At 38.6% G+C, this 19768-nt stretch overlaps 1 protein-coding gene across 1 annotated transcript in view; it reads right to left on the bottom strand.

Annotated features, from left to right (window-relative positions):
- Nucleotides 1-324: 324 nt before the first annotated feature.
- The window catches only part of SPRED2 (sprouty related EVH1 domain containing 2), a 59337-nt gene continuing 39893 nt past the window's right edge, over nt 325-19768 (bottom strand). The window contains exons 3-6 of the mRNA XM_075203915.1: nt 19232-19400; nt 16709-16773; nt 3431-3637; nt 325-1931 (exon numbers count right to left, since the gene is read on the bottom strand). Of these exons, the coding sequence (XP_075060016.1) occupies nt 1284-1931; nt 3431-3637; nt 16709-16773; nt 19232-19400 (1089 nt within the window). The 3' untranslated portion in view covers nt 325-1283. The remainder of the gene's footprint in view (nt 1932-3430; nt 3638-16708; nt 16774-19231; nt 19401-19768) is intronic.

Genomic DNA, 19768 nt, shown 5'->3' on the forward strand with positions numbered 1-19768 from the left:
AAATTCTTTTTTCTATACAAACAAAGTAATTGAGCTATACTGGCACTATAATTATTATTTCGTCTTCAGAAAAGGGTTAAGTCAATTTTCAGATACAGCATACAATAAGTTGTATCTACAATAGCTTTTGTTTATGCAGCTGCCATTTTAACTTTCTACTGCCTAACATAACATATACTACTGTATTAAAATGTTAGTGTTTTGCTATAATGACTAAACAAAAAAAAAAAAAAAAAAAAAACACAACACACTACAAGAGCACATACCTGAAAAGTAACTGGACAAGGGCAAAAGAAAAAAAAAAAAAAAGAAAAAAAAAAAAAAAAAAAAAAAAAAAAAGCACAAATGCTTAATTCAGGGCAATTTTAAATAAGGACTAACTAAATTATTTGAAACAAGGAGTTAGACGTTCTATACCTTTTCCAATAATATATAAGAACCGTCAACACAATGATCCCCCTCCTTCCAACTCACCCGGGGAGAACAACCTTCTGTAGCTACCATGACTACAGATAACCTGGAGATATTATTGGTTTAAGGGGTTACAATAATATACTGCAGTATTCAAAAATGAAAGAGTGCCTTATTATAAGTATGGTTACATGGAAAATTTCCTACAAAAAACCCTATAATTAAATGTTCTGTGCAAATTGTATTTATGTAACCTAGGAGTGTACAGACTATAATTAATGCATCCCATATAAATTAAGAAAATCAGGGATATCAAAACTATAGTTATTCAGGACAGAAAAAGAAAAAAAAAAGAAATGATAATGGACATCAAATACTACATATGTATAAATAAAATGGTTTTGGCATAATAGAGAAATAGCAATACTGCATTATGGGACTGTTGTTACCCTATATTAAAAGCACAGAATATACCTGGTTGCAGATTAGAATACTCATTAGTTCCACATCAACCCTTTTAATTCCAGGGCCCTGCAAAGTCCCCCACTCCCCTTTAAAGAGGGAGCTTCCATACCACATTTCTGGAAGTGCCAAAACTATTTACAGGTGACATTATGCTGCCAAAACAGTTTGGCAGATTTAGTGTCTCCACATTCCAATCATACAGCTTAACTTTGCTTAAATGCCTTCTTGCTACCTGTTTAGTATTACATGTTTTCTAGTTGAAAAAAAAATAGTTTACTGAAATTGCTGTGCCTTGGTACAGCGGACTTAAATTTGGGCACGAGTTACCCAAGTAATTGAGAGTGTTTCACACCAAAACACTTCCCAGCAAACCGTTATCAGAAACATACAATAGTACTTGCACAAGGTCACCCCACTGATTTGTGCCTGCCTCCGCAGCACCCGCACATGACACCACAGTTATAGCAAGCCCGCAGTGGGAGGTAACAGCACATGCCAGGAGCAATGATTGACAAAGGGATGAGCAGCATCCACCGGAGGCAAAACTTTTCATCACTCGTGTCACAAGAACAAGCATCTGTGTAGTCTCCTTCCGAGTCAGACATGCAGTGGTAAAGAACACAGTCCGCAAATCCCATGCAGCTGACCCGACGGATGCAGGTTCGGACTGAATCTGGGGCATCCTGACATTGCCCCCGACCATTCTCATCATGGTTAAACATGTCTCTGCAATATACACATCTGGACCTTTCCCCATCCTTCCTCCGGGGCTTGCATCGGCTAGGCTGTGTATTTATAACTGGGCCCTTTAAGTCCTTGCACATGCCAAAGTCTGTGTGGTCTACATAAGGGTAGTTGTAGTCATGTTTTGAGGATTCACTTTTGGCAAACCGAACATACGAGTCCACATTCTCAGTATCTGGGTATTTACGGTAAACTGGTGCCTGGCGGTAATCCTCATAACCGGTGAGCCAGTTTCTTTCCCTTGGATTAATACGGACAATCTCATCGTCGTCGTCTGGAAAGCTGACATGTCGAGGCGGTCTAGGTAATGACTGAAATACAGACATAGACCGATCAATACTATTATATGAGAGGACAAGTGCTGCATTTGTACTTTACTATTAATACATACTCCAATTAATTACAGATTTAGGCGCAAACAGTACAAAATGTTTACAAAACGTGCAGCTTGTACTGTAATTTTGCTTTTAGAAAAATAAGGCAACAATGCGTGTGAATGTGGATTAAGAGACTGCTCAACACGAATGTGTAGGAGGGAAGAGACAAGGATAGACAGTGGGAACCGAGTATGACATGCCCATGGGGAGAGAGATGCAGACACATTGAGCCCCACTTCTCTGGCATATACAGTGTTTAAGTGCCAGGAGCTGAAAAGTAATATAGGACTAATCTGCATTTTGCATAACTGCTCACATTTGAATAACATAACATGGACATTTGAATAACATTGAAATCATGAGGCACTCTATGAAGACAAAGGGCACTCACCACAACCCGATAACTGTAATAATGATACCAATCCCTTGCATAATAAACAGCCCCCTTAATAAATCTTACAGCATATATAATTATAAAAAACATACAGGAAAACAAGTGTGCTTTTAAGTTGACAGAAAAAGAAAAAAAAAAAAAGAAGAACAGGAAGACTTTCTGGGGAAAACGATCAAATCCTTAGACAGTCATTGGAAATTAGGGAATACTTGCCAACTTTTCCCCGTTGGCTTCAGGGACATCCCGGGGGAGGTGAGCATGTGGGGGTGGGGGCTTAACGAATTGCATCATTTTGACACCCCCCCCCCCCTCAATGATTGTCACAATTTTGGCCAATTACAGTAGGGGGCGGGGCTAAGACGACGCTATATTTGCATCATTAAGCTGCCGCCCCCATCACATGTCTATTGCAGGGGCAAGAACCGGGAGGTTTCCCTGCTCTCCCGGGAGGTCTCCCAGAAATGCGAGAGTCTCCTGGACATTCCGGGAGAGTAGACAACTATGCGTTAAAGAAAAGCAGCTAATGAATCTCTAGAGACTGAAGTGTCTTTTACATTTCTGTCTCAATTACTGAAGTCATGTTGTCCTACCTGTCCGTCTTTGATTAGATCTTGGTCTCCATGAAAATAGCCACCTCCATAGGCATCAATACATGGACATAGGACACAATTTCTGAACTGTGTCAACCACATCTTGTACTGGCTTAGTATCAGGGAGAATGCCAAACTCTTCAGGGAGTGAGGGAGATCACTCCTATTTCAGGGAGTCTCCCTGGCATTCAGGGAGAGTTGGCAAGTATGAATTAGGGTCAGGTCACTACTATATATCTGGGCAGGCTTGGCTGGCCCTATTTTCTTGTAGATCTCCTGTTAATGGATGCATTTAGATATAGGACGGACAAATCCCTGTAGCCAATGCTCCTGACAATATATGTTCAGGCCTAACTTTCAGACGTTACTTCTTTAGCGTTCAACTGTGTGTGTGTAGGTGGATCGGTAAACTGTAATGAAATACAAAACACAACCAAGAAAACACCTACTTGTTCTGGAGGATAGTGTTCCAAGCTGTAGGGATCAATATGGCTCAGTGTGCTGTATCGGTAATGTTCGCTCATCAGAGGAGAGGAGATTGTCCTCACTGGCGCCTCTCTCTTTTGTGAGGAGATTGAAGAGCTATCCGTGCCAGCGATTGTCCGCACTGGCGCCTCTCTCTTTTGTGAGGAGTTTGAAGAGCTATCCGTGCCAGTCTGAAAGTAGAAACAGAGAGCAGTTTCATATCAAGGTACCACAATCTTAACGTGGATATGTTTCATACAGTGCTGCTCCTAAAGGCCAAAGATGTCCATTAGATCAATACTGAAAATAGCCAATATCTTCAGTAATAGGCTGGTGGTTTTGTAGAGTTTTACAATCCTTGTTTGACAATGAGCAAAATCAATGGAAAGACAATCAGACACATACACTGGATATAAACCCAGCTGGGATATGATGTTAAAAATAAGAGATAGGGGTTATTATGGTAATATTCTATGAGTAATCTAATAAAAATAAAAAAAATAAAAGGATAGCTGCACCAGTAATGTCTTTTTGTCATTATTTCACTCTTGCTGGTATCTCAACCTCAATATATGTTATCAGGGTGAACTCCCAGATCAGTATATACTGTCAATATAGAATAGAAGAAGAGTTCTAATAAAGGAGGAACTAATGTCATTCATACTAGTATGGGACTACAGCTTCATCCATAATATGATTATTCACAATGTATAAAACACATTTTATTGTATTATTACTTAAAATAAAGAATGCATATTCATGGTTTATTATGTTGGCAAAAATATACAGTTAAAATTGTGGCCATGAAAGAAAGAAAAAGTTTGTGAATATAGAATTAAAATAGGGAAAAGAAAACTATCCCCTATATCAGATCCTCAATGTTCCCTTGAATAGTTGCATTTATTTCAAATGTTATCATTCTAGTCGTGACCAACAGAATCGGAGTATACTGAAATAAATCTGACTTAAAAATATCTGGATGAAAGACCAGTGTTTGTTGTTGGGGAGATGTGGGGGTGCGACCTTTCTCCATTAACCACTTTAACAAAATATGTAAATAAAGTAGTTGAACCCTATAAACATCTGCAACAGAGCATCACCGATGACATTATGTATACTATACATACATTTTACATTTGTGGTATAAGGAGCATTAGCTGCTCTATGACTAAGGCCCTACACCCAATAGTTTTCCAGTAGAGTATTTTTGTTCAGTGATAATGAAACCACAGGTGAAAAAGCATGCAAGTGTCTCACATGCATTTGCTACTAGTGTGTGCAGCTCCTTGAAGCTCTCTGTATAAAATGCATTTTAGTTGCCTACACTGTAAATGCATGGGATTATAACAAGATGCGCTCTTGAAAACTGGAATACAGATGGAACATGGTCGCAATGCTAGATTCACAGGTCGTACCAATAAGATATCCGTTTACATGTATTTTACTAAAGTTAAAAAGATAATAAAATACAGGTGTGTAAGGTCTAAATGTGTAATATTTACACTGATATGTCTGGATTGACTGGAGATCGTGTTATCATAATTCTCGTACATGCAATATTCCCAACAATAGTAAGGAGGACACAAGTATGGCAAAGTTGTGCTGAATTTTTGCTCCTAGAGAAGGTCCACAAAATTACGCTCCACACAGATGATACATGGTCCCTAATGGTGCACAAAACACTTGTGTATTAGTTAGTAGCTTTCACAAAACAACCAGTCAGATGGGCATATCCAATTAGCCGTGTTGTTCGTCCGCGACTAAGGAGTTCTATATGCCAGAACACTCCAGATATTTGGAACGATTTGAGCTTTGGAGCTGAAACTATTTCTTACATTCCTCAAAGTAAGCCTGGAGAGACTATATGTAGTAGCAATGACTACATTGAGCATTTATGCTGTAGAATGGTATTTTCAATATGAAAGATTGATTTTAAAGGGGATATTTGGACTTTCCCACACTTTTCAAATGAGCTTTGTTTAAAAATAAAGTGTAATGGAGTATTTCCACCTCCCAACCATCATAAATAGCAGAAGAGATTAACCCAGTTTAAACTCATTGATCAAGCAGATGCAGGCATGGTTCAGAAAGCTCAGAAAAACCACTCAATGACTTTTTTTTGGCAAAGGTGAGTTTCATACAGACTTGTAAGGCTCTATGGTCTTCAATATAAAGGACTGAAAACTGGAAGCTATCGCTCAGATCTGTGATAAAGGCAGATACAAGCAATCTGTGGGACAGGATCCCAATCGGGTACCAGAATTTGTTTTGTGAACCACCAACTGTAAGATATGCAATACATTCTATCGGGAACCGCCTCTTCATTTCGGGTGCCAAAACCATGACACATGGAGACGTTAGATGCCACGTCTGTATTTTTCAATAAAGTGGAGCATTGAAGCAGGGGCGGATCTAGATAATTGGTGTACCAGGGGCGATTTTGGGGGGGGGGGGGGGGGGGATTTAGGCCCTGCCCCCTTGCTGCCTTCTGAGGCTGCACATAATGTGCAGCCGTCGGCAGCACATAATGTGCAGCCGTCGGCAGCACATAATGTGCAGCCGTCGGCAGCAAGCCCCTGCTAGGGGGATGGCGATTGCCCCGATCGCGCGCCCCCCCCCCCCCCCCCAGGGCCCTGTCTATGTAGCGCTTGTATATTCTATCCATAATTCCACAGGTTTCCTCCAGGTGCTCTAGTCTCTTCCCACACTTCAAAAACATTCTGGCAGGTAACTAGCTTGTAATAAAATTGAACCTAGTGTGTGCGCATTTGTGTGAGCTCCTCTGGGATAGGGACTGATGTAAATTATTATCACCTGTAAAGTGTTTGTAATACATTACTACTACCACAGTGACAAAAGAGAACAACTTTGCATCAGTGCACAACAGCTTTGCTTGATCGAAAGGGAAATAAAATGAGCTGCATATATTTTACACAAAAAAAAACCAACATTTAGAAAGCTACATTCCATCATTAAGGAATTACTCAAGAAAACATTCAATGCCAAAGACTAACTGGCCAAGTCATTTCCACACTTCAAATTATTGTTTTATACTGTTGTAACACAACTGCTGATCTGACCATCCGTCAAACCTATATAAAAACAAGTCTGTGGTGGCTTCTAAAAGCTACTCAATGCAAGCATTTCCCACACTGCAAGCAGAAATGGTATTTTAAGGTCTGCCAGTGGTCACTATTAGACCGTTGAGATCACCACCCAGTATTTTCACTTGAGGCAGACCTTAAAATAGAACCTAACAGCTGATGCAACTGACATGCTTTAAATATACTTGTACTACAATTTTAAATCAGAGGAAATAGTCTGAACAATGGCAAAGAGAATGCAAAACATTTTTATATAGATGCAACAATATTCACATCGCTGTGACCAGACATCTAGATCATTGGCCCAATGGGAATTCTTACATACCTACCAACTATATCTCAATGGACACAATCCTCCTTTCTACTCTTTTCAGACTGCTCTATTTCGGGTCTGATTTATACTATGTGGTTATGTGTGTAGTATGCTGTATTCATTTGCACTACATGTCTGCAAAGATGTGTACATGTTTAGAACAAGAAAAAGTCCACTGTTCCCTCTGGGACAATGTGAAACGCTGGGTATTGGGGTATTATTATAGGTCATTTATATTTTTACTTGATATGGTGCATTATATATAAAAGCAGGACGATTAAGCAGACCGAAACAATACACAAACATATGTATGACCCATTGTCTCTACAACTTGCACATTTTTCACTTACGGACTCATGTGAAAATATAAGATGACCTGTCTATTAGAACGTGACAAAATCATGGCTGTAAGTTCCCAGATGTAAAAAGATTTAAAATGGTTTGCGTTATGTGGACGAAAAAATTAATAAAAAAAAAAAAAAATCAGTGTACACATGGACTAGTGACTTCCTGTGGTACAGGAGGAAGACACATTTACAAACAATTTTCTATACAAATAGTAAACGTGGGAATTTGCGTTACAGTACATATCATTTATAGATAAAGTACCACTATATTTAAATACAAAAATGTATTTTGACGACTGCTACCCTTTAACAGACTGTCCTTAACAGTCATACAGAGCATTTTCGGTGTATTCTTTTTTTATTAATAGTGGATTAAATAGTAAATGCTGTCATGGACATAAGTGAATAAATATCTATGCACTAAATCATAAGAGAAAGCGAGTTTTGAAAATGTCAACTAGTTGCTCTATGAGGTGTCAGAAAACACCAAGTTTTAACGGAGTCTATGACTCCTACTGACAATCTGTCTGTCCTAAGCAGTTTGGAACTTAAAAATTTAGCTCAGTAACAAAAAAAAAAACAAAAAACTTCTTACGTCACAATTTTCATACAATGTTAATAAACTAATTAAAAACTGAATACGTCACAATTTAAGTAACAATGATGAGTAGTGTAAACAGAGAAAGGGCCTTCGGTTAAGGTCTGAAGCCCGATATCTTACTATTTCATTGTATTTTCTCCTGAAACAATCTGTTTTAAACATGAAGTGCCCAAACTTTCCCAACTGAGAAGTGAATTTGAATCCAACTGCACTTAGATTTAGCAGTCTGAAGTAACACAGTCTGGACAGAGAGTTATGTTTGGAAAACTGTTTTCCAAGGTCCAGATGTCCCAGAGAACTGGAGCAGTCATTTCATACAACTGGAGTGTGCAGTTTTGTATTGCGTGCCAAAGCGCATACTGCTGCTTGGAACAATGATGCAATAAGTACCTAGAAGAAGGATTGCAGAATTCGGCTCCTATAACTCTACTCCCTCTCTTGCCAACACTCCCTTAAACACTGAAAAGCAGTTCTAATCTTTTGCACTGTGCTAACAGGAAGTTGTCAATCATGCTATTGTCACAGGGCCAGTATCCACCTCTGTTCCACAGCAATTGTATATACACAGCCTGCCCCAAGTGTCACCTTCAAAGCAACAGAACCAAATCTTGTTCCAAAAACCCACCTTGCAATTAAGAACTCAACACTTTTAGTCAAAGTACTAGAAACTATGTACTGCTCTTCTGTTGAGTAGATTCAAATATCAATTTAAAAAACCCAAAACTACAGATCTGTATTCCCAGTTTTTAAAAAACCTCAGACCTTATAAGAACTACTTTCTACACACTGGCTGAAATGTAACTTTTTTTTGGATGCTCCTGTAAAATGTATAAACATATATATTTATGTCTTACAGCCCTGAATCCACTTTTAAATATGACACATAACATTAAGTCAATTAGTATATGCTATATAAAGCTGTGTCCAGGCACTTTTCTGGAAGGTTCTTGAAGCATTCTGACACATTCAGGCTCATTCCAAAAACACCTTTCCACTCACTTGAATAGCATTCTGTGTGAGTTTTTTGGTTTTTTTTTTTTCAATAAGTGCCTATTTTTTTTTATTTTTTTTTCTTTGAAAAATGCCAGGGACAGGTGTAGAATATAAGAACAGCGGAGATTCTCACACTCCTGGACACAGCATGAGGAGTGTATATATGCCTATTTAGAGAAGAAAAAGATGTCACTTGGGAGGTGGTGGAGGAACCCAAGGTTAATCAAGCATTTGGTCAATGCTGTCAACCTAATTAAATACATAGGGAATTTGTTTCAATTTGTTTAGTGTACAAAAGAATATAAATGCAACTTTGGAACATGCATAATGTTGCATGTGATTCTTTACAACTCTTGTTACACCTTTTCTTAAGCTCTGAACAAGGTATATGAGAACACAATGCTATATTACTGCTTGCATGGATTGCAAAAAGCATTCTGCTTGCACACTGAGAAAGGATAATGTGACATCCAAACGGTCCTATACACCACTACAAGTACTGCATTTTTTGATAGTTCTAAGGAAATATATTATTGTATGATGTTGGGTGGGAGATATGTACTATGGATTCTGCTAGTCTCTGATGGTGTAAGAAGTACTTTGGTAGACACAGCATTTAACAATTGAATTATCTGCCAAAGGAAACTCTACTGTAATCTATGGCCACTTAAGCGAATAAGCAAGGGAGGTTACCCTGTTATCACAGGCTATAAACTGCAGGCACCTTACATACTACGAATTAGAACTCCCAACCAAATACTGCAATTTTTTTACTGATATGGCACAAAAGAGAAGTAACACATAGCAAGCATTAGAAATTAAGCTACTTTCGCATGCTGGTTTACAAACCACAATTTCTCAATATAGATTTTACTTTTTGTAACTTTATTACATACTGTCATACATTTTCCCTACAGAGTATGTAGACTTTTTTGTGGAATCAAATTGCAAGCTTATTGCATTTTGATATCTGTAAGATCAAGTGGTTTCTGATTGACAACTTGCTGCATATTTCCCCTTTTGCACCATATTACTAAGCAGGCTCGGACTCCCCAGTGGACCCTACTGCCTGGGGCAATTTTAGGGCTCTGGAGCCGGCTGGCTGACAGTGTCTTTACACTGCATAGACCATGCCGAGACGCATACAGAGGATGCTGCCGGGCGATCCGATTGTTAGCACAATTGGAGTGGCCGGGAGGAATCCTCTACCTGCTTCTCATTGCCTCATTAATGGTCACTCAGCTATTTGGCTACAAGAATGTCCTTCCTCATTGGTCAGCACTCCTGTCCACTGCGTCTCCTATTGGTCATCTTTGCATCTTCACTCTGCACTGAATAGTTTTATCTCTTTGAAAATGCACCAATGACATTATTTCAAGCATATTACTGAATTATTGATAGCACGCAGCTTAGGGGGATATTCAATTGCTGGCGGTGCTCGGATATCACTAAAATGTCAAGTTGTGCACATTGCTGGCAATTACAGTAAGAATCTCTGCTCATTATTCTTCCCATTTCTATCGGGTGCGAGAAACGTTGGCAAAGGTGTCTCCGTGGACATTCCAGGGACACTGTGCAGATTTGAATCTTCCCCTAAGGGGGGAATTCACCGATGTTCTACTGCCTGTATTTCCGGTATACAGGTACCCCAATATCACATTTTCCTGTGCACTACTATGGGGGGCGAGGGAAAATATACGATGCTGCATTGCCGTGGAGAGCTCATGCAACTACTCCGGGGCAGTCTGCGACGCATTACGCAGAACTGAATTGCCCCTAAGAATGATGTTCATTTTGGTACCTGCAAGATAGATTATATGAATGTCATAAGATAATATATAAATGCTATAATATACACACTTTGCAGATTTATTATTCTGCTCTAGTATAGAAGTCCGCTTCTTTTATTCTATACATTCAAAGTAGTATAATGTATAGCTATCTGGCTGTCAGATTACTACAAATGCAATGAATGTTTGATTGCAAACTTTTAACAAACAAAAGGGTTCTTGCTTAAAATGTAGTTTTATCAGAAAGATTTAATGCACAACTGTAGTTGGGAATTGACAGGTTGTTCCCCTTTCATGGAGTCTGCCGCCTGTAGCGCCCCTTCAGCGCTACCACACACACTATTTCATGCCCCGGTCCAACACACTTATTAGATTACGTTCACATATTTACCACCGTTCTCTTCAGCTAAAGCAAACCACATTTATTTACATTTAATGCCAGTTTTGTACTAATAGTAGGCAGAGCGGTAATTAGAAGCCATTCTCTCTCTCGGGGTCAGGTGTCCTATTCCATTTACAATGTGACACAAGTACAAGACACTTCATTATTACCTAGCAGTACAGTCCTACCTTTGTTTTCTTTACTGTACCGTATTACAATTTTATTGTAACTCTGTAAAGAGCTGTGTGCAGTTAGCACTGTGTAAATAACATAAGCCTTATGGAAAACAATCCTGACAGCAGATTACATTGTCTCTTCTCGGAATCCACCAACCTAACCAGCTCTCTCTGTAGAATGGAGCTGGATGACACCCTTTCCTGCTTCACATGACTGTTAAATCCTGTATAATTTCCTGCACCTCCAGGAAATCCTTTTGCAGAGACTACAAATAACCTGTGGATGAGTTATACTAATAAAATATTATATAATATATATATATATATATATATATATATATATATATATATATATATTATAACAGAGCCATATCTGTCGTTTACATGAATGCATGTGTTCCCCTCTTCTGTCATGTGAACAGAGACAGACAGCAATGAATAGAGGGTATCTGTCACCCACGCACAGTGGCAGAAGACATTTTAGGAAGTGAACATATGTGTGAAGATGCATCCAATCAGTTCGCTATCAACTGATTGCTCTCCGGTTTCCTCCCACACTCCAAAAACATACTGGTAGGTTAACTGACTGCTATTAAATCGCCCTTAGTCTCTCTCTGTTTGTGTTTGTGTGTATGTTAGGGGATATAGATTGTAAATTCCAATGGGGCAGGGACTAATGTGAATGAGTTCTATGCGCAGCGCTGCGGAATTAGTGCCGCTATATAAATAGATGATGATTAATGATGATGAGCTAATGCAATGACCAAGTCGGGGGGCCAACGCTTTTGTGGACTGAGACAATACTTGTGTGAATGTGGTTTATCAATCCACTAGGATATAGTGAAATAGTTGAGGCGTAAAATGCCTCACACCTCACGTGCTACTAGAGGCTACACATGGAAAGGTTTGGGGGGTACATTACTAGGATTATACAACAGAGAGCAGAAGTAAACGACCGCATTGCCAGGACGTACGGGATCAAAATATTCAGAAAAGTATCAACTTACGTTTTGCTGTACAATTAAGAAGAATGGAAGTTACTTTCTGAAACAAAGCGAGAAGATGGTCCTGCACACATTACAAAATCACACTTATTTTTAAAGCAGCAGCCTAAATACAAAGATATATAGTAGCTGCTGGAAACTACGGCTCCAACACAGGAGGTCTGCACCATCTATGGGAGTTTGGCAATAAATGGGTTAAGCAACACACAAACTAACTGTAGGGTGACATATTTCATTGAAGATCCAGTGCGTGACAAAAAAGAAAAACCCCAAAAAGCCAGTTCTGCCCTATTGCAAGTTTACTTTTTACAGTGTTTGCATAAGGGCACACTGTCCTATTCATTGAGCCTAGTGCTTCAAAGACTCCACAGAACAGAGAGTTGCTTCATCAGCTTTAGCAAAGAGACAATGGGGCTGAATTTTCACAAATCCAGGAATAAAGCTGGAGATGTGAAGAACTTTCTGTGATGGATTTGGGAATAGACAGACATTTAATTCTATGAGTACTGAATTGTACACATAAAATGTCCTAGTGCTTAAATGTTAGGTTTAGCAGGTTTGTGGTCACATGACAAAAAGATGGCTCAGTAGACGACATGCTACAGCTTCATTTCACTATCTGCACCATACTTTGGGATTTGCTACTGATGCTTAAAGCAGTTAAAGTGCAAAACACCTTAAACAGTAGCCTTTAACTAGGGCCTCAGTAAGTTGGAATTCTTACGCTCACATTTTAGATACACAGTGAACTCCATTAGCAAAAAATGATCCTATAAATGTTTCACAGCATTTTGAACCCAAAGGAAATATTGAGGAAGTTGCTAGAGGTATTTATGGACAAAGCTAACTTCACGTAATATGCGTTGCCCTTTTCCCCCCTCCTTTAACAATTATAGGTATCTGATATTTAGTTAGATTTCTTATATCACTATATATTAAAGTGAAGAACTGACTGGCTTCTAAATTATAATACATTTTGCCTAATCTTGGGTTACTGTTAGGACACCAAGATTACACATATTTGAAGTACTTTCTTAAGTCAGTTTTTCAGTGACAAATAAAAACCTAGAATAAGGACATACTATGCTAATAATTAAACTGCTTAATAATAAACTGCACCAGGAAAAAGATCATTGTATTTGGGGTCATTATGAACAGCCCACATAACTATTTACACAGTTTTGTAAGCCAGGTCTCCAACAAGTAGGGAGCTGCAGAATTCAGAGTTATGTTAACTTGGTACAGCAGTTAGGAACAGTGGAGACAGCAAAGCCATTTAGTGCATAGAAGACTTGTGCTCCTTCCCCTCCCCTCCCCTATCTTGGTCCATAAATCAATCTGGCAGGTAGCTGGGAAGCAGCTGCTAATGATAGCTTAACTCTGGAGCAGAGGAAGTCACCTTTTAACCCAGCCTGCTGTTGTTTGTCTTTTAAAACTGGGACAAAAGAACAGATGGGAACAGAATGCCAACTGTTGAAAGCATCTGGTCAGCAAAAGCTACAAACCTGAAAGGACCCTCTAACACACACCTCAACACCAATGACCCAGACGGTAGAAAAGTTCTTGTCGTGGCTATACACAACATAGGCAGCTTCTTTCACTAATAAATTATTGATTACCTGTGAAGTTCTCTCTCATTATCATTAACCTTTCAAATGCACTGGCTATTCCCGCTGAGGAAGAGAGGGTGTTACATTTTGAAAAAAGGAAGCAGATGACTCACTGAGTCAATAGCTTGGATAATATGCTCCTCCCTTGTACTGCCTTGACCTTGGTTGATCGGACCACTAAGATCATGTTTGCTTCAGTTTGTCAATGATTCATCTACCACAGTAGAGTGGAAGTGATACTTCCTCACAGAGCTCTCAAATGTGTCAGAGTATTACATTCTGACCTCAAGCATGGTCATTGAGCTCACAGATAGAAGCGTCTGTCCGGTCAGCCATCCTGCACTTGAATTCATCCTGATGCATGCTATATGCCAAAAGTTCTGACTATGCACTTTAACCAATTCCACTGCAACTGTTCATCTAGTGTATTAAACATGTGTTTATATATGAAATACCATAGAGAACAAAAGCTGGTCAAATTATTATAAGTGGTATATACCTACTTTTGCTTGATAATCATCCTTCTCTGGTGTGGCATTCTAATGTAAGCTGCATCACTGTTTGGCCACATGGCTGTCAATCAGCATTGGAGATTCACTGCATCTCACACAGTATAGGTAATGGAATGCAATGGGGAAGAAACATAGGCTGTGGATAGGCTAAAGAGAACAGGACATAAGAGCATCGGGGAACAGAAGTACAGTTGATTACATGAAGAAGAGTGAGCAGGACAGTGCATGGGTCGGGGGAAGGTTGTTTGGGAATTGCACAGGGGACTGAAAGCATGATTATGTCTCAAATTAGCCTGTATTAGCCTCCATCTTAGATGGAGTAGAATGTTTTCAAGTATGTATATTAAACAGACATTTGACTGCAAAACATAGTTTAAGTACCTAATTAGCATATTTTATCATTGTAGATGTAGGAAATAGATGGACCTTAGATTTATTTGAATCATGTTGGGGGGGAGGGTGTACAGAATGAGACTGAGAACCCCTGCTTAAACAACACTATGTTACTATGTTATAGGTGGCTAGAATTAGTCATCTAGATTACGGAGTCGATGGCACTTTCATAGGTGGAAAGTTGTTTTAGTCATGAGTCAATTATTTGATATATACAACGAACTGTAGTATATACCGGGCATAACAGCGTGCCGGCACGGCCCAAAGCCGGGCATAACAGCGTGCCGGCACGGCCCAAAGCCGGGCATAACAGCGCTGCACAAGGATGGTAATATCACTTAGCCCTCCAACATGACACTTTCCACTTGGACTAACGTGTCCCTTTCCACGTGCTGAATTCCCCACTTCTCTTCATATTTCAGCAACCTTGGCTGTATTAGTTATGTCAGATTAGGTGAGTACAATAGGAAAATGTGGCAACGTGTGTTGGAGGGCAAACTGATGGCATGATACATCTGCTAGCTTAACTTAACCATACTTGCTAATGTGTATAGCTCCTTCCTTTTGTACATAGTTCACACATTTACATTACAAAATTGTTGCCACCTAACGTTTTGTATCGGCGCCTAAAATTTGATGGGATTTGCTCAGTCCAGAATTAAACAATGAGACCTAGCTTCAAACATTACATAATATAACAGATATAAATCAATCTGAGTAATGTAGTATGAATGCCAAATTCTCACATCCTTGAAAGGTTTGTGGGAAAATTAAACATTTATTTATATAGCGCCAGCAGATTCCGTACCGTAGCGCTTTACAATTGGGAACAAACAGTAATAAAACAATACTGGGTAATACATACAGACAGAGAGGTAAGAGGGCCCTGCTCGCAAGCTTACAATCTATGGGACAATGGGAGTTTGATATATGAGGTTAAGTGCTACATATTGCATATTGGTCCAGCTAGAATGCAAAGGTAAAAGTATTTAGTGGGCTGTATGCTCACCAGCACAACTATATCGGCCACAGGGTTGTTGTCTTGTATTAAATGTGTAGAGGGTGGTAATAGAATAACCTAGGGAGATTAAAAGGGTGGTTGAGGAATATTATAAGCTTGCCTGAAGAGGTAAGTTTTTAGAGAACACTTGAAGGTTTAAAGACTAGAGAAAAGTCCTATTGTGCGAGGGAGGGCATTCAACTAAGTGGGTGCAGCCCGAAAAAAAGTCCTGTAACTTGGAATGGTTAAGAGAGATGCGGAAGAGACGCAGATTTGGTGAAGAACAGAGGTGTCGATTTGGGAGATATTTTCAGACAAGTGAAGATACGTATGTTAGTAGAAGAATTTTACAGTTGTTAAAAAACAGGCAACCAATGTAGAGACTGACAGAGTGGCTCAGCAGAGGAAACGATTTGCAAGGAAAATCAATCTAGCAGCTGCGAGCAAAATAAGATTGTAGGGGTAAGAGTCTGATATGGGGAAGACCAGTAAGGGGGGAATTGCAATAAAAAGGTATAGATTGAATGTGAGATCTTTTATGCATTTAACTATAAATTGTCATTTTAGGAGCACATAACATAATAATCATCACTTAAAAGTTGATCTGTCAGGTCTATACATTTAATACATTTGCGGTTTAATACATTCCAGTTTATGGCGGCCACAAATGCACCGAAATTGCATGACAGATATTGCTACGGGAGTGTACAGCCAAACAAATGGCACATCCACCAATCTGGTAAATAAGCGGGCATTCTTGGTTATTAAACTATGGCAAGATCGCTAAACTAGAATAAATTGGGGGCTCTCCTGTTCCTATATATAGAAGGGGGGGCATAAAAAGTCTGCATCGCCAAAACCGTACTGGACTAGAAGACTATAGATAAATATTAAAATAGTCGCATTCATAATTTTAAAAAAATAACGGTGTCAGGTCTTCAGTTGAGTTGATACAGCATTGCTACTTAACACTTCGTATGAAAACAGATCTTAGGTTAAGTGTGATTACAAAGTTCTCAGCTGTGATGATTACTTACTGCAAAAACATCATCGTCTCCAAGTTCAGCCTCATTATGAATTGTGGAAGAAGACGTAGTGGATCCTTAAAGAAAAAGAAACAGTGAAATTATTTCATGTGTTGTATATTGGGGAAAAAAAATTAAGCACAAACAAGCTAAACCCCCAAATATTTTCACATGACAAATCCCATCAGCTTTGGCCACACCATAAAAGAATTTAAAATGCAGAATGATAAAGCTTTTGCCTGAAAATTAATGGGTGTGTGGTAACATCCACCAGCTTGTGTTACTGACATCTATGGACAATATTTTACCTAGCATGTTGTCCTGGTCACTGAACCCAACATAGTTGAAACAGGAATCTAAACACAAAAACAAAAACAAAAAAAAAAAAAAAAAAAAAAGTGTGTACACTTTGTTAGTCATGTTTCTGGCCTATGCACATGTGTAAGGGCACGTTGTACATGAATGCTGGCCTGCACAGATGTGTGGCCTGGTCACCATTGGGTAATGTTTAATAATGCAGGTTACCCCATACAAAATGGGGCAAAACAGACCAGTTTCCAACAACTAGGCATGAAGCATAGGATCATGTACAAAATGCAGGGTAGCCCATTTAATTTTCATTGGTCATTAAGTTCATTTATAAACACTGGTAAAAGACCAATACTATTTGCCCTGAAAAGACGACACTAACAGTTTATTATGTTAATGAAAATAATATTTATTTATTTTTACCATATACAAAGAGTGCTTATTAATAAACTATGTTGCTGTTCTTCATGGAGAAGAATGATTAATATAGGAAGACAGACAATAGCAAGTGAAAAATAAGATAAAGAACAAAAAAAAAAAAACACCCTTATAGATGCTTAAACAATGTTGGCATCTGAAAGGGATTATGTTTTGTGGGGCAAATTGTAGGTAAGAGATAAGATATGAATACACGTTTTACTACATAAATGAAGAAATAGAAAACAGTGCAACTCAGTTTTCTTAGGCATCCCGCCAGTGTCTAGCTGAACAAGTCCTACCTTTCTTCCAGGTAGACTAGGTGGTTTAGGGCAGAAATCTGATATACAGGAAGTTTGAATGGAAACACAATTTAACCATGTTCTTTTTGTCTATTTATACAAACCCTACACACATAGCTCAGAAATGCAGTTTTTGAAGAGCTTTCACATGCAAACAAAATAATTAAAGTGAAGACTACTGCAGCAACCAAGTTAGTTTACGTTAGCTTTAAAAGAGCTTTTTTTTTTTTATTATTTAAAAGAGCTCTGGGTTTGCCCTGTGAAGAACTTTCGTCTCCTGATCTTGCATACCACTCATATTTGTGCCAGGGGCTCGAGAGCAGAAATTAAAACACTGCACACATTTTTGCAATTAAAAATCACTTTACCAACCTGACATTTCTGAGCATAGTTGTTCCCTTAACATAGAAAGTAAGTAACACCTGTTCCATTTACATCCAAAACCCAAAGGTGACACTTAATCACATGTTGCTCTGTTTTTAATCACATATTTTGGTGGCACAGCAGTACCATGGAAAAGGCAGCAGCTGATAGCGACAACAATAGAATTCTGTTTCTATATTAAAAAAAAAGAACCCCTGAAAATTAGAAGAAAAAAACCTCTGAAAATCAGCTGGAGTGGATGTTTTGTTTTGACATTTTTGTATAAATCATTGAACCTGTGGACACAGGAGATTGAAGGTAGGATTTAGAAGTAAGAATAGCAAGTATTTAGTATACAAAAAAAACAAAAAAAAACTGTCCTAACAAAAAGGGACCAGTTTGCTGTTGGAAATGTAATTTTTAAATGGTAGCGAGCTAGTGTAGGATATTCTACTATATACACATACTGTGAAAAATTTATAATATATATATATATATATATATATATATATATATATATATATATATATATATATATATATATATATATAAAAACACACAAACTGTGATGCTATCAGTTTCTATTGAATTCACAGATTAAAGATTGTTGAAATGCGGCTGCATCCTCCTATGAGTGACGGGTGCACATTCAGACGGTCAGAAATGTTGAAGTACAGCAGTTAATTATATGGGGGGGGGGGGTAAATACCACAAATCCTGACAAGTGCTCATTCTAAATTTATATAGTATAAATTTTGGACACTAAAAATAAAAAAAATTAAGCAGGGTTATATGTTCTTGCTGTCCAAAGACTTAAGTGAAAATTGGGTAGGTGCAAGGCTTTGTATAAAATAGTCGCAATAGTATGGTATTGGCAAGAAAAGTCATTACTTGGCACCCGAATGCACTGCTCGTCCCCCTGCCTACAGGGATTTGGGTTTACTTTATTCTTTACTCATACACACAGACAACCTGTGACAAAATTAGAAAAGCCCTCCTCTCTTTGCCTGCCAACAATCATACAGCTTCAGGGTTTTTCTGGTATCACCAAGCATGAAAAAGAAACTGTGGAATGTGACGGATTGCGCACGCTCCACACCCCACAGCAAAGAATAGTTGGAATGCGGGTCTTAAGTTTCAATACCTTCTGTGAGGTCTTCAATGGCTTTGCGCACTCCTCTGTCAAAAGCTCGTGCATCAGCAGGACTCTGAAAGGTGAGGCCAAACCGCCTCTCATCAACAGACCAGTGATGGAACGTTGGAGTTGCCTTCTGGTATACCAAGTCCTTCTTTAAATAGCATTCCAATAACACCTAGCATGTCAAAATAAAAAATAAATAAATGGATACATAAAAAAGGAAGACCAAAATTAAAAAAACAAAAACCTTAGGTGTTCATATTTCTTTGTACAGTAGCCCACTTGCTTATTGGCATTAATTTTCTACAAGGTTGCTGCTATTATGAGAATGAGTAACACACACGCATTATATAAAATATTAAAAAGACAGATGCATGCACAAGGCTCTTTTTTTTATATTTCATTTTTTAAATGGTCTGGCTAGTCATTTATTTGTGATGCGTGTAAAGTGAAAGGATTAATGCAGCAAATCCTTTAATTGCAAGTCATGTGTCCTCTAGGCAATCAGCCTGAATTCACCTCCTGGACACTTAAAAAATACAC

The sequence above is a fragment of the Mixophyes fleayi genome, chromosome 3 (assembly GCF_038048845.1).
Source record: "Mixophyes fleayi isolate aMixFle1 chromosome 3, aMixFle1.hap1, whole genome shotgun sequence".
Classification (NCBI taxonomy): domain Eukaryota; kingdom Metazoa; phylum Chordata; class Amphibia; order Anura; family Limnodynastidae; genus Mixophyes; species Mixophyes fleayi.